General features: G+C 44.5%; 1 protein-coding gene across 3 annotated transcripts in view; it reads right to left on the reverse strand.

Moving 5' to 3' along the window:
- Positions 1–25433, reverse strand: part of SUGCT (succinyl-CoA:glutarate-CoA transferase) — a 320741-nt gene that overhangs the window by 276444 nt on the left and 18864 nt on the right. For all 3 annotated transcript variants that reach the window (XR_014503864.1, XM_083407090.1, XM_083407091.1), the window contains exons 7-8: positions 14058–14149; positions 1644–1787 (exon numbers count right to left, since the gene is read on the reverse strand). Coding sequence is in view for 2 of the 3 variants with exons in the window: in XM_083407090.1 (XP_083263216.1) it covers positions 1644–1787; positions 14058–14149 (236 nt within the window). In the remaining variant the exon portion in view is untranslated. The remainder of the gene's footprint in view (positions 1–1643; positions 1788–14057; positions 14150–25433) is intronic.

Below are 25433 nucleotides of genomic sequence, written 5' to 3' on the forward strand. Positions count from 1 at the left end.
TTGTCTTAACAGTGCATTTAGATGTAATCCACCCTGGTAGGTAAAAAAAGGTAAAGGATGGTTAGGTCCAGTCAAAGGCAACTATGGGGTTGCGGCGCTCATCTCGCTTCAGGCCAAGGGAACTGGCATTTGTCCACAGACAGCTTTCCAAGTCATGTGGCCAGCATGACTAAACTACTTCTGGCGCAACAGGATACTGTGATGGAAGCAAGAGCACCTGGAAACGCCATATACCTTCCCGCCGGAGCGGTACCTATTTGTCTACTTGCACTGGTATGCTTTCGAACTGCTAGGTTGGCAGAAGCTGGGATAGAGCAACGGGAGCTCACCCCATGGTGCAGATTCGAACCTTCAACCTTCCGAGTGGAAAGCCCAAGAGGCTCAGTGATTTAAACCTGTGTCCCTTTCTACCATGGTATGGATGAAGGACAGACTAAAAAACAAATTAATTAATAACAAATTAATAAATCTTCCATACTATTCCCTTCAGTTACATTTTTAATGGCATATTCAACATGCATTTTGCAATGGGTCTGAGACTGGGCTTATGGTAATAATTTACTAGGTGACATAAATAGATTTTTTCAAAAAAAATCTACTGATTTACTACTGAGCAAAAGGATCAATTGCTTGGATCCTATGCAAATACAAATATCTGTATTTCTTCTGAGCACTCAAAGTCAGAGGGAGTATTCATGGTAATTTTAATGAACCGCAAATTACACATGCACTTAAAGATGAGAGATTGGGGGGGGGATAAAATACAAAAAATAGTTATTGTTATTATTTATTAAATTTGTATACCACCCTTCATCTGAAAATCCCAGGGCAGTTCACAACAGAAAAATACAAAATGAAAATACAAAATACAGTGGTACCTTGGTTTACAACCATAATCCGTTCTGGAGGTCCGTTTGTAAACCAAAACAGGTTGTAATCCAAGGCACACTTTCGCCAATGGGGCCTCCCAAAAAAATTTGCTCATAATCCCCCCCCCCCAAAAAAATGGGTTGTAATCCAAAAAGAGTTTGCAAACTGGGACACGCACTTCCAGGTCTGATGTGTTTGTAATCCAAAACATATGCAAGCCAGACTGTTTGAAAACCGAGGTACCACTGTACATAGTTAAGGCTTGTTCAACATGAGCTAAATTTTGACTTATAAAACTGTTCTGTCTGGTAAATTGCTTACCATCTTTTTATAAGCATAGAACAATTGCTGATCATAGGTAAGTACTTTACATAGAATGATAGGTGTATGTATGTGTCTTCCATAATATTGATAATTAACCATTTTGGTCAGTTTAGGTTGCCTATCCCCACATACCTGGCAGTAAGATATGCCAAAGATTAGACTGTTGATCTGCTATTTTTGGAACCGACTTGTAGCTATTCAAGTCCACATGCATATTTTATCATTTTAAAAGCTTTAAAAGCTAAAATGCTTTTAAAGGTTTGCTAAATTAGTGCAATCAATTCAACCTCATAGATATCCTATCATGTCATTTAGTGCAGTGATTTTATTTTCTTTATTACCAGACACACAAGCCTCCTGAGTGAAATCTGCCACATGTGCCATACTGCAGAGATTATTCAGAAAGTGAATCCCGTCCTCATTATCCAAATATCAGAATATGTCCTCACCTGAGATGATAGCAAATTGCAGTCTATGTGCATTCCCTTCCCTGTTTTATATCGCTGAAGAAGTCCAGCCATAATTGCACCATATGCATACAATCCTGTGGCGAGATCAGTCATGGCTACTCCTGGCCTAACTGGCTCACCTTCCTAGAAGGGGGAAAATAAGACAAATGAAAACCTGACATTTCAATACTCTCTATACCACAAACACTCTATACACTCTATACCACAAACATTTTTCTCTAAATTTTGTAAAATGACTGCCATTAGCTACAGACTTGGCTTTGACTCTTCCATGGAAATATGTTAGCAAGTTATTTTGGTTTAAGAAGGAAGGTGACCACAAGCATCTCAAGTGATCTGCTTGTTAACTGTGATCATGGATAATCCCACTTTTTTATTATTCATTATTATCATTTGCTGAATTTGTTAGTCACTTTACAGACAGGGAAGCAGACACACACACCCCACAAAGCTGCATGAAAACCAAGAGGAAAAAGAAATACAGTAGAAAAATCCCACTTACTACTAAAATGCCACAGATACTTAAAGGCCAAAGGCCTGGTTACAGAGGAAGAAGAAGAAGAAGAGTTTGGATTTGATATCCCGCCTTTCACTCCCCTTCAGGAGTCTCAAAGCAGCTAACATTCTCCTTTCCCTTCCTCCCCCACAACAAACACTCTGTGAGGTGAGTGGGGCTGAGAGACTTCAGAGAAGTGTGACTGGCCCAAGGTCACCCAGCAGCTGCAGGTGGAGGAGCGGAGATGCGAACCCGGTTCCCCATACTACGAGTCTGCCACTCTTAACCACTACACCACACTGGCCACAAGTTTTTTCCTTGTGCCTAAAGGTATATAGACAGCATTTTAAAAAGTAGAGACATCACCTTGCCAACAAAGGTCCGTATAGTAAAAGCTATGGTTTTCCCAGTAGTGATGTATGGAAGTGAGAGCTGGACCATAAAGAAGGCTGATCGCCGAAGAATTGATGCTTTTGAATTCTGGTGCTGGAGGAGACTCTTGAGAGTCCCATGGACTGCAAGAAGATCAAACCTCTCCATTTTGAAGGAAATCAGCCCTGAGTGCTCACTGGAGGGACAGATCGTGAAGCTGAGGCTCCAATACTTTGGCCACCTCATGAGAAGAGAAGACTCACTGGAAAAGACCCTGATGTTGGGAAAGATGGAGGGCACAAGGAGAAGGGGACGGCAGAGGACGAGATGGTTAGACAGTGTTCTCGAAGCTACAAACATGAATCTGGCCAAACTGCGGGTGGCAGTGGAAGACAGGAGGGCCTGGCGTGCTCTGGTCCATGGGGTCACGAAGAGTCGGACACGACTGAACGACTAAACAACAACAAAAGGTATATAATGATGGCACCACGTGAGTCTCCCTGGAAAGAGCATTCCACAACCAGGGAGCCACTGCAGAAAAGGTCCCCTCTCATGTTGCCACCCTGCAGACCTCTCGTGGAGGGAACACAGGAAGAGGGCCTCAGATGATGAGGACCCAGAGTAGAACTGGGTTAAATTCAGATTATTTTGGGTCGCTTCCAACTCATTCTGCCATGAACTTCCACCCTCCAGCATGATGGCAATAAAGTTTCAGTTTCCAAGTGGAAACTCTCTAACTTTAACCATCTACATTCCTTAGGATTTGTTGATCTGGACTGGAAAGCAAAAGGGGAGGACAAACACACCACAAATAAGGCTTATTTACATCAAGTAGTGTTTTAAATGCTGGTAGCCAGACTTTTAAGTTACACAGAGCTCCATCTCAGTATGGTTGTTTGTAAGAATGAAAATAATCACACAGTTAATAATAATTTGCTTACATAGCACCAATGGGCATAGCATGTAATTAAACCAGACGACAACGATGGATCTCTAGCTCCAAGAGTTTTGTTATGTACTGAGTTGAATAGGATCCAAACTGCAGCAGTCTGATTGGTCCTAGAACAATAGGATTCAGAATGCAGCAGTCTGATTGGTCCTAGAACAATGCAGCAGTTATGATTGGTTGGCAGGAACCACCCAATCATGCTCCAGATATAAGTGAATCCACAACCTGATTGGCTTACAGTAGAATTCCAGAATTAGCCAATCATGTGCAGCCCATTGTGTAAATAATGTATATAAAGCAGATACTTTGAGGGGACTTTCATTCATTCCTCCTCACCACTATGAGCTGAATAAAGAGCATGAAATCACTTTGCGACTCTGAGTATATTTCAAGTTTACAATCTAAATGTTCACAAACGGAGGAGATAATAGAGGCAAAGGAGAGGAAAAGGCCACAAATAATGAATGGGAGTGTGTCTCAAAGCCCCACTGAACTCAGTGCAGTTTACCTCTGGGTAGCAGTACATTGGAACTGCACTATAAATGTAGTTACACACATTTAATGTTCCTTTAGGGATGAGAACCATAGGATTAGGCTAAATATTTTGTGGGGAAGTTGATCTGTATTTAGCTTCATCATCTGACACCCAACTCATCATGATGGAAGTCAGATTCAGAAGCCAATTTCTTATTAGTTTCAGCCTCTCTCTTTGCTAAACAATGGCACATATGGAGGCAAAGTCCAGCGCAACATGGGAAGCCATGAGGGTTTAGATTAGACCACTCAAAATTGCTTCCAGCACACAGAATCATTCAGGTTATGTTTCTGTGAGTTATTTTAAAATGGCCACATGCCAGACAAAGGCATCTGCATCTGTTAGGTCATCTTCTTCATAATTAAGCAAGATCAATAATCCTTAAAAAGAGCTCATGTGTGCTAACATTTCAAACCAGTTAGACACCCCATGGAGTAAACTATTATAGGTCAATGTGCCCATGCAGTCAGAGTCTCCTAGTACATACAACAAATACAATTAAAAAGAAGCTGAAAAGGTACCATAAGAAACTGCAGACTTGGAAACTGTTAGTAATTTTCTCTTTTAGATTTATTATGTTCTCTGAATGTGCCACCATTTTTTCTTATTCAGGCATTTTAGACCCTACTGCTTTGGCTTTAATCTTTTTCCAAATGTGTTGGCTGGAGATCAAAGCTTTGCAGGAGAAGTTTGATAACCAAATGATAATACCAGATGCATCATCATCATCTGTATTTTACCTAAAAGTCTGATCCAACTCAATAGGGATCAATTCAAGTTGAAACACATTCAGAGCGGCCCACAATTTGTAACCATATAGAAAAGTCCCCGGCCGTGGCAATATTACAATTTAAATGCACAGCAATTAGAAGGGAGGGATATGTAGAATTGTCTTACTGATCATTGTTTTCCTTTATGGTTTATGATTGGAAAATCTTATTAGTAGTTCTTCTATCTTGATGGTAAATCGTCTAATAGTCATGGTTATCCATGCTTTGATAGTTTTAAACACAGTGTAAGGAGTCTCTATGGGAGTATATTGTATTTTAAAATGGGGTATCAGAGTTTTTAGGGGGCTAACCAGGTTGGGATAGCAGGCTTGTTGGTTTCTGAATGTCTTATGTAGATTTTTCAATTTCGTTGTTCTGTACGGGGCAATGACAATAAAGATTTTCATATCATATAGCTCCCACCCTATTTTAACTACTGAAATGCTTTGTATGTCAAGCTGCTTTTAAAAATGGCTTGAAAACCACAGTTGGTTCAAAACAGAACCACACGTTTTCATCAAATTATGTCAGTGATTTATCAGCTGCACTGGCACCCAGTCCACTCGCACACCCAATTAAAGATCTGGTTTTAACCTACAAAACCCTAAACACCTTAAGACAGGTTCCTTTAATAGTCACCTCCTCCTACCAGGTGCTTCCCCTCCCCCCACCAAATGAAGTGAGGAACAGAGCCTTCTTAGTAGTGGCACTTCAGCTATGGAAGAAACTCAGCAGAGAGCCTTGCCTGGTCCCTTCTTATCACAGCGTTTTAAACTGTGTTTTAAACCTGGGCCGTAAATGATTTTATGCTGCCTCTATGCAAGGAAGGTTGAGTTATTGGTTCTTAATGATGACTATATATTGCATATTTTATTTTGTTGCACAGCCCAGGGAAAAATTGTATATCAGGAGCTGCTTAAATTATTAGAAGCATTTTTATCCCGTTCTTCAGCCAAAAGAGGCCAGAAGAGTGCCTTATAAATGTCAGTGATAAGAGTGCCTGCCTACAGTCTAAAATATTGTTGCTGTTATTCTTTATTACTGTTGTTAATGCTTTATAACTTTTCATTTTTGGTTAAAACCGTCAAAACCCTATAAAATTAATAGGGTTTTATGGTGCTTCCCAGGATGCTTTGCAGGACACAGGATGGGCTCAGCTTTTCCACTGTTTAGAACTTCACATTATTTTGTTGAATTTAAAACATAATCAGCAATCAGTTCTATCTTTACATAAGCTACATTTTTAAACTTTTGATTTATTCCATTTTTGTATTTTTGCAAACAAATCAGAGAGAAGAACTTCTTCCAATAAACAAATAATCCAAACTTCCATTTTTTAAACAACTTTGTATCTGTCAAACCAGAATTACTAGTCACAAAACATAACTAAAATTTCTTACTCACATCTCTCCTTGCAGAAATAAAAAGAAGCTGCTGAAATCTTCGGAACAAGTGAGATGTAATAGTATTTCACATTTTTATATGCCTTCACTGTGTTCAAAGAGCTGAGCATATGTTACTCTAATAATCCTTCCTTCAGCCCCATATTGAGGGCTTAAGCTCAGGGATGACACCTTGCATGAATGAAGGAGTTCGTGGGCAAGCCTACATTTGAACCTGGCTCCCACCTGTCTTGCTGAGGGAGAATGAATCCCCCCAAACAGCCCCATATCAACTCAGGGGCACGGAGTGTTGAGAGACTGAGAGGGCAAAAACTGACAACTGTGTGGGAGGGAGAAATACTTTTATATATTAAATTGATTCTTCCCATGGTTGTACTTGCAGTAGCCAGAAAGACATCGGCCATGCACAACAGAGCAGCATTGGCAGAGTCAGGGTAACCCTGAGGGTGGCAAAACATCTGAAGGGGGGGGGGGACTAAGGAAAGTGAGAAACTGAAATAGACTCAGAGTCAAGTGTGAATTTCATGCTCTTTATTCAGCTCATGGTAGCAATGAATGAAACTGTTGTGTATTGAGTCAAGGATTTTATATCTGTATTATTATTGTCTATATTTGCATTAGGGTAAAGTAACTGCCTTTTGGTTTCAGGGGGTACAGCTACTATTGGTTCATTTAAACTGCTGTATTTGGATCCTCTGTCTTATTGGTTTCCTCCAAAAGGCAGGACTGTGATTGCCTGATATTGTTCCCTCCAAAATGTATCCTTTCTAGCTAGTCCCCTGTCCCTATAAATGTAGCTTTCCCCTCCTCAGTCTTCAGTCTTGTTTGCTGTAATAAAGAAGTGTTACTAGAGAACTGTCTCCAGCAGATTATGTCAAGAGAGCTGAAATCACAAACCCCACGTCACAACAACTGGCGACGAGGGTGGGATCCGGAATGCTGAGGAGCGGTTAAACGCAGCCCTGCCTCAGAGTCCGGATTGCAGCTAAGAACAAGACTCACTGGCCAGCTGAGAAGACGACCCTGCCACAGGACAATGGAGAGTCCAAGGGTATTGGAGCCCTTCCAGCCATCAGAGCCCCACACGTGGGAAGACTACGTCGAACGCTTCGAGTTCTTCGCAGTGGCTCAAGGGATCACCGATGCCAGCAAAAGAAGGGCCACATTCCTGAGCTACTGTGGGCCTGAGACCTTCAAGCTGGCCAAGGCATTGCTTGCTCCAGCGAAGCTAAGTGAGACATCTCTCAAAGATATTCTTGCCTGCCTAACAAGCCATTTGGCGCCTACTGAGACCAAGATGGCCCGGCGGATGGAGTTTCATGAGAGGCAGCAGCGTGCTGGGGAGTCTGTATCTGCATTTCTAGCTGAACTGCGGAAGCTCGCTCAGCACTGCGACTTCCAAAATCTGGAAGAGACTCTCCTGGATCGGTTTATCGGTGGTCTGAGCAGCAAGAAAGCCAGAAGACGCATCGTGGCTAAAGAAGAGGTTACCCTTGCTTCAGCCTTGAAGGAGGCCACCGCCACGGAGAATTATGAAAGAGAGGAGCTTGATGCCAGTCGCAAGGCCCCTAAGCCACAGATAGAAGTTGCGCATGCCATGGACGAGCTAGAGGCTACTCCGAGCCAGAGCCCAGTCCGTGGGGTCGAGTCAGTGCGTCAGGCCTGCACAGTGCACAAAGATCACCGAGGCAGGTGTCCAGGTTGTGGCGGAAACCATGAGCGGAAGAGTTGTCGTTTCCGGGATGCTATGTGCCGGACGTGCGGGAAGACAGGTCACATCGCCAGGGTCTGTAGATCGGCGGCGTTGGGAGCGACAGGAACACCTAGACTGGAGCATCGCAGACCGCCCACAGCAACCCATTTTCTAAAGGACTGCCACTATGTAACGGAGATCAACGGGAGGGTCGTGCAGTTCCCAGCGCAAGGCAAGGCACACGTCAAGGTGAAGATTGAGGGTCAGCAGTGCGACATGGAGGTGGACTCCGGATCTGGATTCACTATCGTGTCGGACCAGACCGCGAGGACATTCTTCCCCAGGGGTAAGTTGCCCCCTCTGGAGCCCTTCCCGGCAACCTTGCAGTCATACTCAGCGGGCCGCATCCATGTTATGGGAATGTGTGCCGTGAGAGTTCAGTTCCGGGACAAACAGGCTGTACTCAAACTGGTGATTGCGAAGGGCAGTCGCCCCAGTCTCCTGGGCACTGACTGGTTCCCCGCCCTGGGACTGAGTATATCAGGGCTTAATTCAATCCAAACCTGCCCTGAGATGAGCGAGGCATTATGCAAAGAGTTTGCTGGTCTCTTTAATGGAAAACTGGGTTGTTATAAAGGGCCCCCAGTTGACTTCGAGTTGGACCCTGGGGTGGCCCCAATCCGACTCAAACCAAGGCGAGTGCCATTTGCACTGCAACCCAAGATCGAAGCAGAGCTGGATAAATTGGTCAAGCAGGGAGTTCTCTCACCCGTGGACTCTGCTAAGTGGGAGACTCCAATCGTCACGCCCCTTAAAGCAAATGGGGAAGTCAGGATCTGTGCAGATTACAAATGTACTATCAATAAGGCACTCAGGGGAAACTCATACCCCATTCCAGTCGTATCACATCTGTTGGCTAAACTGGCTGGGGGCAAGGTGTTTGCCAAAATTGACCTGGCACAAGCCTACCAACAGCTGCCAGTAACCCCACAATCAGCGGAAGCACAGACTATTGTCACACATAAAGGGGCGTTCAGAGTTAACAGATTACAATTTGGAGTTTGTGTGGCCCCAGGGATTTTTCAAGGGCTCATGGAACGCCTGTTAAGAGGTCTGCCGGGGGTCTTGCCATTTTTTGATGACGTTTTGATTGCTGGAAAAGACCCACAGGAACTGGTTGCGCGTGTCCGTGCAGTGTTGCTCAAGTTCAAGGAGGTGGGGTTGCAACTGAAAAAGGAAAAATGCAGTTTTGGGGTGCCAGCTGTGGATTTCTTGGGGTTTAAAATTGATGCATCAGGCATCCACCCCACAGATGCTAAGATTAAGGCCATCATCGAGGCACCACGACCACAGAACAAGACGGAGTTGCAGTCATTCCTGGGACTTATTAACTTTTATCATTCGTTCTTACCCCATAAAGCTTCGGTAGCTGAACCATTACATAGACTGTTGCAGAAAAAGAATGTGTGGCGATGGGGGCAGGGGCAGCAGAAGGCTTTTGACTCCTTGCGAAGAATGCTGAGTAGCGGGAGCGTCCTTGCTCATTATGATGAGTCAAAGCCGCTGGTCCTGGCATGTGATGCCTCTCAATACGGCCTGGGGGCGGTGCTGAGTCATAGGGAACTGGATGGGTCGGAAAAGCCCATCTCTTTCTATTCCCGTACGTTGTCGCCCACGGAGCGCAACTATGCTCAAATTGACAAAGAGGCGCTTGCAATTGTGGCAGGAATCAAAAAGTTCCATGATTATGTGTACGGTCGCCATTTCTCCATTGAAACGGACCACAAACCACTGTTAGGGTTGTTCAACCCGAACAAACAAACGCCACAAATTCTCTCCCCCAGAATGTTGCGTTGGTCTATATTCCTGAACGGGTTCCAGTACACCTTGACCCATGTGCCGGGGAAACGATTGTGCCACGCTGATGCGCTGAGTCGATTGCCCCTTCCTGGCGGGGGCAATGAGGATCCCGCTCCAGCGGAGCACATAATGATGCTGGAAACACTTCCGGGGGCTCCTGTAACGGCTACTGATATAGCTGAGAAAACGAGGAAAGATGCTGTTCTCTCCCGTGTGCTCACTTGGGTGGGGAGGGGGTGGCCAGGTGGTCCGCATGAAGACAAATTCAGGCCTTATGCGACAAGGCAGCACGAGTTGTCCATGCATAAGGGTTGTCTCCTGTGGGGAGATAGGGTGATCATCCCAGCACCACTGAGAAACAGGGTGCTTGAGACGCTTCACATGGGACACCCGGGAATGGTCAGGATGAAGTCGCTAGCCCGATGTTATGTGTGGTGGCCTGGAATGGACCAGAACATAGAACAATGGGTACGAACATGTAAGGCATGCCAAGAGGTGCGGCCAGAAGTGGCCAGAGCACCAGTTCACTGGTGGGAGCAGTCCAGATCTCCCTGGAGCCGGCTGCACTTAGATTTTGCTGGGCCATTCCAGGGGAAGGTCTTTTTGGTTGTCGTCGATGCATATTCCAAATGGTTAGAAGTGGCGATGGTCCCTAGCATGGCATCAGCTGCCGTAATCAAGGTGTTGAGGCAGCTGTTTGCAACCCACGGGTTACCTGAGACCATTGTATCAGATAATGGGGCAGCTTTTGTATCCCAAGAATTCAGGGCATTCTTGGCTGATAACTTCATAAGAGGGGTCACATCCGCGCCCTTTCACCCATCCTCCAATGGGCAGGCTGAGCGCATGGTAAGAACAGCCAAAGAATCCATTGCGCGCTTAATGGAGGGTAACTGGTCAGCTCGCATCGCGCGAATGTTATTTTTGCAGCATGCGACGCCGTGTACTGCGACGGGCAAGTCGCCAGCTGAGCTGCTCTTGGGTAGAAGACTGGTAACGGTGCTGGATTATGTCCACCCGGATAAAATGCCAAACCATAAGTCAAGAGCAAACCCCCAGGCTGAGACTGACACAACAAGGTATCTCGCCCCTGAAGATCTGGTCTGGGTGAGGAACTATTCACGAGGTTCGCGGTGGGTGGCTGGTGTGGTCACCCGGGCTAGTGGACCTGTGTCCTATTATGTAACCTTGGAAAATGGGCAAGTTTGGAAGAGACATATAGATCAGCTGAGGCGCCGGGCGCTCAGCAGGGAGGAGTCAGATAATTCATCCCTGGCTAACGACGCAGAGCTGCAAGACCAGAGTGAAAATGGCCCAGAGGTGCAGTCACCAGGGGCTTCAGCAAATGAACCAGGGTCTGCTAGTCCTCATGATGACGAGGTACAGGTAGGGAACCCTGAGATGTCTGGGACTCCATCTGTTCCTGAGGAAACCCCTATAGCAGCCCCTCTACCACAGGTAACACCCAATCCAGAACCGGCAACGCCTGTTGTCAGGAGATCAAGTAGAAGTTGTAGGACCCCACAGTACCTGAGAGATTACGTCTGCTGTGCTCACTAGGGGGGGAGGGGTGTTGTGTATTGAGTCAAGGATTTTATATCTGTATTATTATTGTCTATATTTGCATTAGGGTAAAGTAACTGCCTTTTGGTTTCAGGGGGTACAGCTACTATTGGTTCATTTAAACTGCTGTATTTGGATCCTCTGTCTTATTGGTTTCCTCCAAAAGGCAGGACTGTGATTGCCTGATATTGTTCCCTCCAAAATGTATCCTTTCTAGCTAGTCCCCTGTCCCTATAAATGTAGCTTTCCCCTCCTCAGTCTTCAGTCTTGTTTGCTGTAATAAAGAAGTGTTACTAGAGAACTGTCTCCAGCAGATTATGTCAAGAGAGCTGAAATCACAAACCCCACGTCACAACAGAAACTTTTCCCAAAACATCTAGCTATATATACATTATTTACACAATGGGCCCCACATGATTGGCTAATTCTGGGCTGCTCCTGTAGGCCAATCAGGTTGCTGATTCACTTCATCCAGGAGCCTGATTGGCTGCTCCTGCAGGCCAATCAGGTCGCTGACACACTTCCACCTGGAGCTGGATTTGGTGGCTCCTGTGGACCAATCAGACTGCTGCATTCTGGATCCTATTGTTCTAGGATGCAGCTCAGTACATAACAGAAACTTTCCAAACAGCCCCATAAAAACTGAATGGCACAAAAATGGGGAGAGACTGGGAAGGGGAGAAATGTCAACCAGGAGGAGAGGGAAGAGAATGGAGTGGCTGGAATAAAGGGAAATGCAGCTACACAGGGTAGAAAGAACCACTTATTTTCAAGTGTCTTATTTTCAAGTGTCCCCAAGGAGAAGCGATAACCAGCAAGAGAAATCCACGGGAAACTGGATTTCACTTTATAGCTGGGGTGGGCACCACTCCGGAAACCCCCCAAAATAGCAGCAAAGAGAATAGTTCCTGATCTTTCTCAGTTCGTATTTACTGCGAAACATTTTTAAAAAGTAGCCCTGCTAATGCAAATTTCAAAGCAAACACCATTCATTACCCCAAAACTGCAGGTTGGAAGCGTTGATGCTGGGACAGTTTTATTTACCATAGCTCTGTGGTGCAGTTCACACAGAATACCACAGCTCAGACTCGTATGTTGTCTACACACCAGACCTTTGTCCAGTGCTACAGGCAACCCCCATTTTGCACAAGAGTTGTGTTTCTGGCCCCTGTGCACATTGGGAGAGTGTGCATAAGCTCGCTTTGCCCCATTCCATCCCCTCCTGGGTCCAAAAGGACCCACGCATTGGCAGTCACATGTCAATTAACACGTGCAAGATGGTTGCTGCCTGTATTAAACCCCTACTGCAGGTTGTGGGGTTAGCCTGGAACTGAAAGAGCACTATACGGCAATCCGGCAACGTAGTTTACTGTATGTTACCCAGTACAAAAGCCAGGCTGAGAGAGAGTAGCTTCAGCAGCCCTGCAAAATTGTAGGCCAGAGGTGAGACATGAATTGTCCTCTCTGACCTCACAGAAGGCCAAACCAAGCATCGTTCTGCCCGGACTCTGAGGTCCAGCACCGAGGGCCATCTGGCGGTTCCCTTGCTACGAGAAGCCAAGTTACAGGGAACCAGGCAGAGTGCCTTCTCGGTAGTGGCACCCGCCCTGTGGAACGCCCTCCCATCAGATGTCAAAGCGATAAACAACTACCTGACATTCAGAAGACATCTGAAGGCAGCCCTGTTTAGGGAAGCTTTTAATGTTTAATAGGTTATTGTATTTTAGTGTTCTGCTGGAAGCCGCCCAGAGTGGCTGGGGAAACCCAGCCAGATAGGCTGGGTATAAATAATAAATTATTATTATTATTATTATTATTAATCTGCCAGGGAACTGCCATCAGTGCCAGAGGGAGAGAGCAAAAGCCAGAGGGATTCCAGAGAGCGTCCAGGGATCGGGAGAAGCAGCCCATCTTCTTGGGGAAGAGAATCAGCGTAGCACCAGTGGAGAAGGGGGGCAGATGGGGGAAGCGGCGAGGCGGTCCCATGACTCCTTGCCAGGGACCGGCGGGGAGCGTAGGGGTCCTCCGTTGCCCACACCCTCCATGCGCAGAAGGCTTTCGCGCAGAGAGAGTAGGAGAAGACTAGGCATCAAAGAGCTTCTTTGCTGGAAGAAGTTTAAGAAACGCCCACTGACGGATTCTACCAGCGACTGAGAAAGCCATGGGTGAGTGGCTGTCCGGACAGAAAAGGTTCACTTTGGCAACCCAGCCAGGTGTTTGCACCCAGCCGGGGGGATAAGCACCGGCTTACACACGAGCAACCCCTAGAACCATTACATTATCATTATTATTATTATTATTACTTAATAGCATGGAGAAGTCTCATACTCCGTTGTCTTCCATGTGTACCAGTAGCACTTCCCAAATATTCAAAAGCTACAAAATAATCAATAAATGTGGCACATGAAGACCAACCTTTGAACTAGGACTCTTGTCTTTAATGCTAACTTTTTAAGCACCCTAAATAACAGGCCCACACCTTTAACACACCTGTGCGCCAGGGATACTGCAACATTTTGTTGCAGGGACCCACGTGTTCTTTCTTGAAATCAATCTGAAATCAAGGCAATGTTTTAAACTCTTGAGGAGGAGGCCCTGACAGCATGCCAAGATGATCCTTAACTACACAGTATCTTATTTCCACTGTTTCCCACTTCCTAAATCTCATTAATTCTGTCCATTACTGCAAACCATGCAACGCTGAAGTTTTGAATTACAGCAAAAGCACTGTGCTTCACTTGAGGTAGCATACCTGGGGACCTGTGATATGCAAGAGGCCTGAAACTGCAGCTGCAACAGAGTCATAGCCTGCTCGTTGAAACTTCGGACCAGTTTGACCATAGCCTAAAAAGAGAGAGAAAACAAACTTAAGAAGAACGTACAGGGCAGTGGTAGTGACTAACCTTTTTGGCAAATCAAGATGGTGTGTGTGTGCTAAGAGGGGAACCCATTTCTATCTAGTTTCCCATTTTGAAATTAGTAGATTTCCTAGGCAAGCAGGCATTCCATTTGGCTACTGTTATCAATGAAAGCAGGGACACGGGTGGCGCTGTGGGTTAAAGCCTCAGCGCCTAGGGCTTGCCGATCGAAAGGTCGGCGGTTCGAATCCCCGTGGCGGGGTGCGCTCCCGCTGTTCGGTCCCAGCGCCTGCCAACCTAGCAGTTCGAAAGCACCCCTGGGTGCAAGTAGATAAATAGGGACCGCTTACTAGCGGGAAGGTAAACGGCGTTTCGGTGTGCGGCTCTGGCTCGCCAGAGCAGCGATGTCACGCTGGCCACGTGACCCGGAAGTGTCTTCGGACAGCGCTGGCCCCCGGCCTCTTTGAGTGAGATGGGCGCACAACCCTAGAGTCTGTCAAGACTGGCCCGTACAGGCAGGGGTACCTTTACCTTTACTATCAATTAAAGCACATTGCTTTGCTACTAATAGAGCCATTATGCAATTTAAAGCACAACACAAAACCTTAGACCATCCAGTGCTAAATTATTTCTACTTAAGAGACAACATTTTATCCGGCTTCCTATGTACACATGCAAGAATATTATGCATATAGTATATGGAAGGAGGTCCCACTCAACAAAGCGGGACTTCCTTCTGGAAGCCATGCATAGGGTTAGGCTGCAGCTAGTTTCAAAACTTTCCAGAAGCAAATAATAATAATCACTGGGACAAAGCAGCATTTCCCCCAAGAGATGGAAAGTAAAGTCCATGCTGTTTGATGAGGTCATAGATATTCATAATCAGAAGTCCAAAGTATGAGATCATGCTAAACTAGCAGCACATTCTGGTACAAATGCTGCAAAAAGGAATAAAGAATATATATATATATTTGCATAAAATCTGCATACACTAATTTCTATTTATTTTAAAATGGTTGCGGTAATTTAAATAGCTGCTCTTCCAGTTGCTGCTTCTATGCATTTTAAAGGAACAAGCAGCAAAATAAATGTACACACCCCTCACAACTAATATATGTAATGCACATAAATTTTATGCCCTGGTACAAAGTACCTATTGTTGTATGGAGCTGCCCCAACTCCCTAAACAGAGAGAACACAGACACAGGGCATCACCACAGATTTAATCCAGAAAACTAGATCTCTCCACTTAATGACAAATTAATAAGAAACACCTTTAGACTTCTTGTTCTGCCGAATATCAGTTTTATCCATTATGAACAACCAACATCTTTATTTAATAAAGATTAATGAACTAAGCAAAGAAACATGAGCAATGCTCTAGCATGAGAAAAACCAAACTTAAAGTGAGGTATTGCATGCATCTTTATAATTATAGGGCTGCCAAATACGCTAGAATAAAATATTGAGTCTAGAAAATGCCTGTCACATGTTGAGCAGAATGTACCAAACACAGAGACCTATGTGCTATTCAACAAGTGCAAGCCAAACGATCTAAGTTTCAGAGATGCCTTGTGGCAATATTATTATTATTATTATTATTATTATTATTATTATTATTATTATTATTATTATTATAGATTTTCTGGGGTTAAAAAAGTACATCACATTTTCAGATCACAAAGTCCTTTCTACAGATCAGTTATATTCAACGTGAGACTTTAATTTGGGTGTATTTTGGATATGCACTCCATATCCAGCCTATTTTAAATTGCCACATCTCTACTTTGTAATATTGTTCCTCAGAAAGTTGGTGCCATGCCCCCCTTACATACAAAACATTATTTGTAGCCTTCATTGCCTTCTCATGTTCTAAACAATAAACTGAATACAAAATGTTATTTATTTAAAAAAATTATATGCCACTTAACTACAGTAGTCTATAAGCAATGTACAAAGTTAGCGTACACACAAAAACAGTTAAAACTGAAAGAAATTTTCAATTAAAATACCTGCTGGAATCATCTTTTTAAAAAGTATTCCATCTGTTTTTCTCCTTGTGGACCATGCAAGAAACTCTGCAGTTGTCATTTTAAAATTATGGGTTGATTTCAATTACAGTGGTACCTTGGTTTACGAACTTAATCCATTCCGGAACTCTGTTCTTAAACCAAAGCATCCATAACCAAGGTGTGCTTTCCCATAGCAGCGAGGGACTCCATTTACAAATGGAACACACTCAACAGGAAACGAAACATGTTCTTATTCCAAGGCAAATTTCACAAACCAAAACACCTACTTCCGGGTTTGCAGCGTTCTTAATCCAAGTTGTTCATAAACTAAGCCATTCTTAAACCGAGGTACCACTGTACAGTCATGGGAAAAAGAAAGTGCACCCTCTTTGAATTCTGTGATTTTACATATGAAGACATAATAACAATCATCTGTTCCTTAAAAAGGTAAAGGACCCCTGACAGTTAAGTCCAGTCGTGAACGACCCTGGGGTTGCGGTGCTCATCTCGCTTTACTGGCCAAGGGAGCCGGTGTACAGCTTCCAGGTCATGTGGCCAGCATGACTAAGCCGCTTCTGGCAAACCAGAGCAGCGCACAAAATGCCATTTACCTTCCCACCTATTTATCTACTCTCACTTTGACGTGCTTTCGAACTGCTAGGTTGGCAGCAGGGACAGAGCAACGGGAGCTCATCCCATCGCAGGGATTCGAACCGCCGACCTTCCAATCAGCAAGCCCTAGGCTCTGTGGTTTAACCCACAGCGCCACCCGCGTCCCATTTCTATATTTAGAGAAGGTATTAATAAATCCCTAGTACATAATGTATTGATAGCAAAACTGCCTGTGGCAGCAGGCTATAAATTGCATGTCACTTGAAGGAGTCTAATCATTTGTCTGTAACTTCTTCTTTTTCTGTTGACCTCAACAGCTTTTTGATGTGTACACTACAAAGGTTCCGCACTACTATGTTGTTACTATTCTTTTTTAAAAATTCAAGGGAGGAGGAGGAGCAGGAGAAAGACGCAATTTCTGAACTGTGCCCTGAAACTAATAATCCACACAAGTGTACCAGAGCCCTTGTTAGCATGATCCAAAGACTCCAAAGAGTGAACTGGAGTAATCTAACGTGGATGTAACTGGGGCACCGGTTGCTATAGACAGAATAGACTTCCTCAGGGATAGATGCAGCCGGTGCCCAACTAAACTGGGCAAAGGCAGAAGTCCCACTATGTGGGCAGGAACAAGGCTGGATGCAGAAGGAAGCCCAAATGGCAGGCCTGATTTTTCAATTAAATTGCCTTTCCACAAGGTAAGAAATTATCTGTTTCACAAAACGGCCTCCATTTAAGTCTTTCCCTTTCACACCTTGTTTTCTGTTTCTTGGGCGGGGGGGTCACTTAGATCCCAGAGTCTTAGCTGTGTGTTTTTTCCACTCAAAACTCTTCCAGTTGATAAAACTTTTATTGGTGGAACTCCTGAAACACAGCATGGACTGCAGCAAGGCTTCTCGGCTGCTTTTCAAGTCCCCTCCAAAATGTATGCATCGGAAACTGATTCTGCTTATCATCAGAAATATCAAAGCACATTTGGTTTCTAGTAACCCTAAGAAATAGCATCTATATTAAAGTCCACTGCAGCATGCCAAGCAAGTTAGCTCCTTAGCAGAACAGGAATGTTGTTTATCTCTCTCTGCCAATATGCATTACCAGATGTACAGTTTCATTTAACACTGAAAAGGAGCAAATCAATTTGAGGAACAAAAGCAGCAGGGTATGATTCAGAATTCATTCATCTTTAATTCCCATGCCACCCTTGTTTGTTTGCAATGAAAACACACACTATTTATTTAAAGTTTAGAAAAGCAATGCCCTATTCGTTTTTCAAAATAAACTAAATTTTCTGTGTCTTCCATTTCTCAGGTACATAATTCTGCACACCACATAACTTTACTGCAAGTTGGAAAATAACACATATAGAATCTGCTTTCCTTTGCGTATTGGGTCATCTGCATGATAGTCGTTTAAACCCTCAAAATGTAGACTTTAAATAGATAATTGATTTCCAGATAATTGATTAGAATGATGTCGATTAAAAGGGGGCAGTAAAATTGGTCTAGAGGACTGGCTATGTTATTGCCTGTGCAGGCTTTCTTCCCTACAGCTCCCCATTGAGTGTTCTTGCTCATGTTTGAGCATCCTGACAGGAGGACAACCCAGGACAGGATCACATGGTTCAGCTAAAGACCAGCCCCACACCAAGTCGCCCAAAAACTGTTAGGTGCTGCCAAACCAAGCCCATACACCCTGACCTTCCTCCCTTCCTAGATCATTCTAATCAATTACCAGTATCTGGAAATCAAATAAAACCATGGCCGGTATCCCAACAAAGAATGATTTCCCAGTACCTGCAAGTGGGAAGCAACTTGATTTTCAATAAACAAAATTATTTTCTGCATTTAACAATATGTCTTACGGCTATTTAAAGTCTTCATTTTGAGGGTTTAAACGACTATCATGCAGATGACCCAATACGCAAAGGAAAGCAGATTCTATATGTGTTATTTTCCAACTTGCAGTAAAGTTATGTGGTGTGCAGAATTATGTACCTGAGAAATGGAAGACACAGAAAATTTAGTTTATTTTGAAAAACGAATAGGGCATTGCTTTTCTAAACTTTAAATAAATAGTGTGTGTTTTTATTGCAAACAAACAAGGATGGTATGGGAATTAAAGATGAATGAATTCTGAATCACCCTGTCCATGTCTATCACCATCAAGAATTCCGGGCTTCCCATGAGTGGCTTTGCTCTCTCCACCTCCAACCATTTCCACCCACCTGTATGTCGTGAGAAAGAAATTAAATTTTAAAAAGCTGTTTCATACAAATGGATACCTGAAGGAAGACAAAGAAGCCTGACGACATGCAAGTCCTCAGACAATCCGGAATTATGGGATGCCACAGGGCACTCTCCTGTCTTAAATGCTATTTATCATCTATGTGAAGCAGTTGGAAGTGGCCATCAGGAGACACAGAGTGAGATGTCATTACAGTGGTACCTCGGTTTAAGAACAGTCCTGTTTAAGAAAGATTCGGTTTGCGAACTCCGCAAAACCGGAAGTAGTGTCCCGGTTTGCGAACTTTACCTCGAACTTTACCTCGAAATAGTGTCCCGGTTTGCGAACTTTACAGAATCTGAACAGTGGAAGGGCACCGGCAGTGGGAGGCCTCATTAGGGAAAGCGTGCCTTGCTTTAAGAACAGTTTCGGTTTAAGAACGGACTTCCAGAATGGATTAAGTTCGTAAACCAAGGTACCACTGTAGTACACTGATGATACTGTAGTACACTGATGATATAAGGCCAATTTACATGAGAGACTGCCTTATTACTTATGTACGTGGACTAGCCAGTTGGCCTTTCGACCCCCCCAGGTGCTGACATCGAGGTTATTGGCCCAGATCCGAGGCTTTACACCGGTGTAGGACTGCTGTTGGCTGCTGCAGCGTTCCGGGAAGGAATGAGGTATGTGGGTCGTACTTCGGCCGCGCCAGCAAGAGACTTTTGAAGTCCATGCCAGGCAATTAAAGGCGGCAGAAGCAGGCACTCCTGATTTACGAGCTGCCAGATAAGAGACTGTAATTGACTGTTTTCTGGGGGTCAAAAGAATGCAGCACTACAGCTGCACATATCACTGCTTGCAGGAGTAGCTGCAACTTCCTCTCCACCTAGAGCAGAGTTTAGCAATATCTTTGCAAGAGACTCCCTACCCCATGTCTACCATCCTTCCCAATCTCATTACAAGTGAAGCCAGCAAGAGTGTTCAGCCAAAGGATAAGGAACCTGTGGTCATCCATATGTTGCTAAATCCCAACTGCCCTCAGCCCCAGCCAATGTGGCCCAATGGGTTCTGGGAGCTGCACTCCAAAACATCTGGAGAACCACAGAATACCCATCCCTGAATTACCACAACGTTCTGGGATTTGCTTGTGAGCAAACATGTTCAAGACTCCGCTTTGTACATTTTGCCAGTACATCCTTGCAATTCTTCAGGGTTTACTTTCCACAAGACCACACTGGTGGGCTGTTCAACTTCATGTTCCACCTTCGAAAAGTTCGGCTCTGTGCTTCAAGGGGGTCTGAAGAGGACGCTGATAATTGAAGGAAGTTGATGTAAGCTTTTTTCCACTGGGGTTTAGAGTGCTCTAGCTAATGAAATACGGAAATGCATAGAATGAAAGAGGTTTGTTGATTTAACTAAGGTTGCCTGTTCGGCTGAATTATCCAGATTACCTGAAGTTCAAAGCAGATTCAAATTTTCAAGCAGGTACATAACACTGATAATGCTACTGTCTTAAAGGCAAAGGATCTTCTGAGTATGATGTATTTCCTTTCCCCACACAATTTTCTTTTCAACGTTGCTTTCATTAGGTGTGTCATCGCTTGGAGATGACCCTCTAATGGTTGCCGCCTCTTCATAAATGGATCTAGTTTCCTTCGTAGTTCAGTCTCTATTTAAAGCAGCCCGTACCAGCCATCCACAAAAGCACATTTTTTCTGTGCTTTACATTAACTGGACAAACACAATAAACTTAAACCAACCTCAACCACCCAGCTGTCAGAACAGATCAAAGTAACGCTACTTCTAAGATTACCCCCATCACTAACTAAGCCAACCTATGAGCAAGAACAGATGGACAGAGCCCTGAGAGCATCACCAAGCAGTAAGGCTGTTGGGATGCATCATGGCAACAGCAGCACCAGAGCAATCACCAGCGCAGGGGGCTACGTAGATTCAATCAGGATTGTTTAGATAAGAAATCCAAGTTTAGTAATCAAAATTTCCAAAAGGAGTTCATATTTGGGTTATCTACACATAAATTATTTTCTCACACAGGACCTTTGCTCTCTGAAATGCTACTTGGATTGTCAACAATCACCACCTTAACTCTTCGATTCCAAACACTCACTTTTGGGGTGGGGGATTGCACTGAAAACAATTTAATTTGTTGATGTTGATGCAAATGTTGTTCTATTTTACAATTGTTTCAATCCTAAAATAAAAACACAATGCAGACAACCTTATATCGCTAAATCAGTTACTATTCTTCAGTACTTCCCCTAGGGCCAGTGGCAATGTCATGGTCTCAACCCTTTAACCCGGGCTAAGGGAGAAGAAATGGGATGTAAGATTACTTGGTCCTTGATCCCAGGCCTCACCTTACATGAAAGTCACTCCTGCTAGACTTAACCAAGGTTAAGGGTTACATCAACGCTACCCATGACCATGGCTAATCCTAACCAAGGTGCACAATGTATTGGCTTAATTCCCACTCCCAACCTGCAGAGGCAGCCCAAGAGGACACCACGCTCCAGGGCTCATCGATGGAACAGCAGCAGGTGCACATCTACCTACTAATGTCTTCCATGAGGCTTCCAATAGGACCCCAGAGCTTCCCCCTTAAGCTGCAGCAGCATCCCTTTCCCAACTTCTGAAATTAGGCTAGGCAAAGGCCGCCTATTGTAGCCAACAGAATATTTTACGCAAGCCTAATTGAGGGGACGTGGGTGGCGCTGTGGGTAAAACCTCAGTGCCTAGGACTTGCTGATCATATGGTCGGCAGTTCGAATCCCCGCGAGAGGGTAAGCTCCCATTGCTCAGTCCCTGCTCCTGCCAACCTAGCAGTTTGAAAGCACGTCAAAGTGCAAGTAGATAAATAGGTACCACTCCGGCGGGAAGGTAAACGGTGTTTCTGTGCACTGCTCTGGTTTGCCAGAAGCGGCTTAGTCATGCTGGCCACATGACCCGGAAATGAGCGCCGCAACCCAGAGTCATCCGCAACTGGACCTAATGGTCAGGGGTCCCTTTACCTTTACCTAATTGCAGCATGGGGGCGTAGTGAGGAGAGATGCAACTGAGGGAGGCTTAAAATAAGGCTTTGATTGGCTCTAATAGGAGGTGAAGTGTCACTGAGTTCTCCATGTGCCCGCAAGCCCAGAAGAGCTGGCAATGCCTGCCAATGGTATCAAAAACTGTTGGCATATCAAATTGATTATTGATCAATCATATTACTGATCTTTGGGTGCAGTTTTCTAAACATCTGTGTATTCACACATTATCCAATGCATTAGCTAGCCCATTTTGTCCACTAAAAGGCAATGGTACTGTGCTAATAACCTCACCTAAGTCAAGTTAACGCAAGTCCACTATGCCTCATATTATAGGAACAGAACATTCTACCCAATATCATGTTAAAAGACACCCATGGTCTGTTTAAAAATAATACAGTGGTACCTCGTGTTAAGTACTTAATTCATTCTGGAGGTTTGTTCTTAACCTGAAACTGTTCTTAACCTGAAGCACCACTTTAGCTAATGGGGCCTCCTGCTGCCGCCGCACCGCCAGAGCACGATTTCTGTTCTCATCCTGAAGCAAAGTTCTTAACCCAAGGTACAATTTCTGGGTTAGCGGAGTCTGTAACCTGAAGCGTATGTAACCTGAAGCGTATGTAACCCGAGGTACCACTGTAGTAATAATAATAAGATCTAAGAGCAATGGGGGTACCTTATGCAAAAGTATCAATGTCTGAATTACATGTTAAATTTACATGGATCTCCAAAGCAGCTGTTACATCCGAAGAAGGCTCCTTATCACGGCTAAGACATTGGATCTAATGCTATATTTCCACACAGCATTTAATATAGTACTCTCTTCTCCATTTTTATCCCCCAGCTTCCGTCTGGATTCTTTCTAAGAATCAAATGAACAAATGTTGCTGCTAATGAAGAAAAGGCAAATGTGGTCGGGTCCATGCAGGGGCAGGAAGATGGGAATCAAACCACATGCCCAAACACCTTAATATTTTTATAAGTGTCCCTTTAAACATGTGTTAGTTCAAAGTGAAACACATACACGTTCCAAAGCTAAAGATAATAATTATGTCTCCTGACAATGTCACTACCTGCCTCATTCTAAAAGAAAAGTCTCCAAACAAGCAATTAGGCTGCCAGTGACTGAAATTTTGGCTTATTTTGTGTATATAAGTGAGTATGCGTGTTTTAAATCTTTACATGCCAAAAATATATCAAATTTTTCTCGCATTAAATGAGGAATCCTGTCCTTCTAACAGAAAGAATCCTTTTGGGCTGGCATAGTCTCTTGGGATAACCACAAACTTGGGAGGCATCAAAGCAGAAGTTGGACTAGACTTTTTGGCACCAACTATTCTCCCTACAGTGGCATCGCAGAGTCACAATGACGGCCCAATATGAGAAACCTTCAAAGCTGATGCAATGAACAACAGATATGTGACAACAACTGTCTATATGAATAGGAAAATATCCAGCCCAGAAGATATGTGTCAGAGAGGCTATATATTGCAAAGACTCAGGGAGCGAGGGGGAAACCTGTTTTCATACAGAGGAGCCCCTCTGGCTACCACAAACTTTTGTGAAGCAGCAACCAGACCACAAACTGAAACTGAAAGGTCAGAAACGGCACAAGGTTAAAGAGAATGCTCCATAACACCAAGGAGCCATGGACAAAAACAAGCGCTGTCCTGGCTTTGCTCACCTACAACAGTGCTGCGATATCACAATGCTTTGTGTAGATGAAACAAGACCTAGACTTGTTAAAGGGCTACTAAACCCAAAAGCACCATAGGAGAAGGAAGCAATAAACACTTACACATGTGCTTAGCATTAGCTGCCTGGAGCTTCCCATAGATCTGCAGGAGGCCCATAGGTAGACGTGGAAACTGAAAGAGGTACTTAAGCATCTGGACCAAAGATGACAATTTAGTTACCACTATTGTGCCATGTACACGAACTACTATTTTTAGTGGTTAACAAATGAAATGATTCATCATTTAATAACCAGCAGCTCCTTTGGAACAGCCAGGCTACTTCCTTGAGCTTTGTGAAATAGTTCACCAGCCCCAATAGTCTTTCTCAGGAAAGAGAGAGATCATTTACTCACGTGACAATGTTACAGGATCCAACCAAGGCCCTCACACAAGCACCTCTGCAGCACCATAACCATTCTTGCAATTGCAGCCTGATTGGTACCTCCAAGTTCACACACAGGTATTTGCATGTAAACCAGAGTTCAGCACAGTCTTTGCCAACCTGGTGCCCACCATAGGCTGTTGGACAACATCTTCCTTTTAGCCCCAGCCTATATGAGCATCCCTGCTAGGCTGGTGGCAGTTTCAATCTAACAATAATTGGGGGAGATCAGTTTGGGGGAAGGTTGGTTTAGTGGTTAGTGGTTTGAAGCTGGATTCTTTTGAAACCGACCAGTGTTTGTTTTAAACCGTGATCCACAGTTTAGATGTAAAATTAAGGTAACTTTTCTGAAGTCCTTTCCCCAGGCTACACAGGAGGGAAGGTTGGGATTGCAGAAGCTGCAGGCTTCAGGAAGACTTTTTGCTCATGTACATAGTGCTTAAACTATGTGTTAGCGTAACATGAAGAGATGGTCAGTGTGGTGATTTTGCATGATTAAAAGGTAAAGGTAAAGGTACCCCTGCCCGTACGGGCCAGTCTTGACAGACTCTAGGGTTGTGCGCCCATCTCACTCAAAGAGGCCGGGGACCAGACACTTCCGGGTCACGTGGCCAGCGTGACATCGCTGCTCTGGCAAGCCAGAGCCACACACGGAAACGCCGTTTACCTTCCCGCTAGTAAGCGGTCCCTATTTATCTACTTGCACCCGAGAGTGCTTTCGAACTGCTAGGTTGGCAGGCGCTGGGACTGAACAACGGGAGCGCACCCCGCCGCAGGGATTCGAACCGCCGACCTTTCGATCGGCAAGCCCTAGGCGCTGAGGCTGTTACCCACAGCGCCACCCGCGTCCCTTGCATGATTAGAGCGTCCCTTGCATGATTAGAGCAGCCCAAAAGCAGCCTGTCAGTGTTTCAGACAGCCCCAGCATGAAGAAAGAAGTTCTCAAAAAACGATGCCTCAATACAAAAGCTGTCAGGCTTGCAGCTTCATCAGACCCCTACAGAGGCCTGGATTGTACAAACCGAGTTTCCTACGTGGCATCAACAGTTTTACAAGCTGCATCATGAGGAAGGATAATCCAGTTGTTTCGTAAGAATCAAACATGGCGCTGGTAGACAGAACTAGCATTATGAGAAAAAAGCCAGATTCCAGCCTTGGCCTGAAAGCAGCGGGGGGAGTGGGGAATAAAATAAATTCCCCAGCCATTCTTCCAACTGGTTTTCAGGAAGGTGGGGCCGGAGAATGCTATGACTAT

Source organism: Podarcis tiliguerta, assembly GCF_965153285.1.
Source record: "Podarcis tiliguerta genome assembly, chromosome: 12".
Lineage (NCBI taxonomy): Eukaryota > Metazoa > Chordata > Lepidosauria > Squamata > Lacertidae > Podarcis > Podarcis tiliguerta.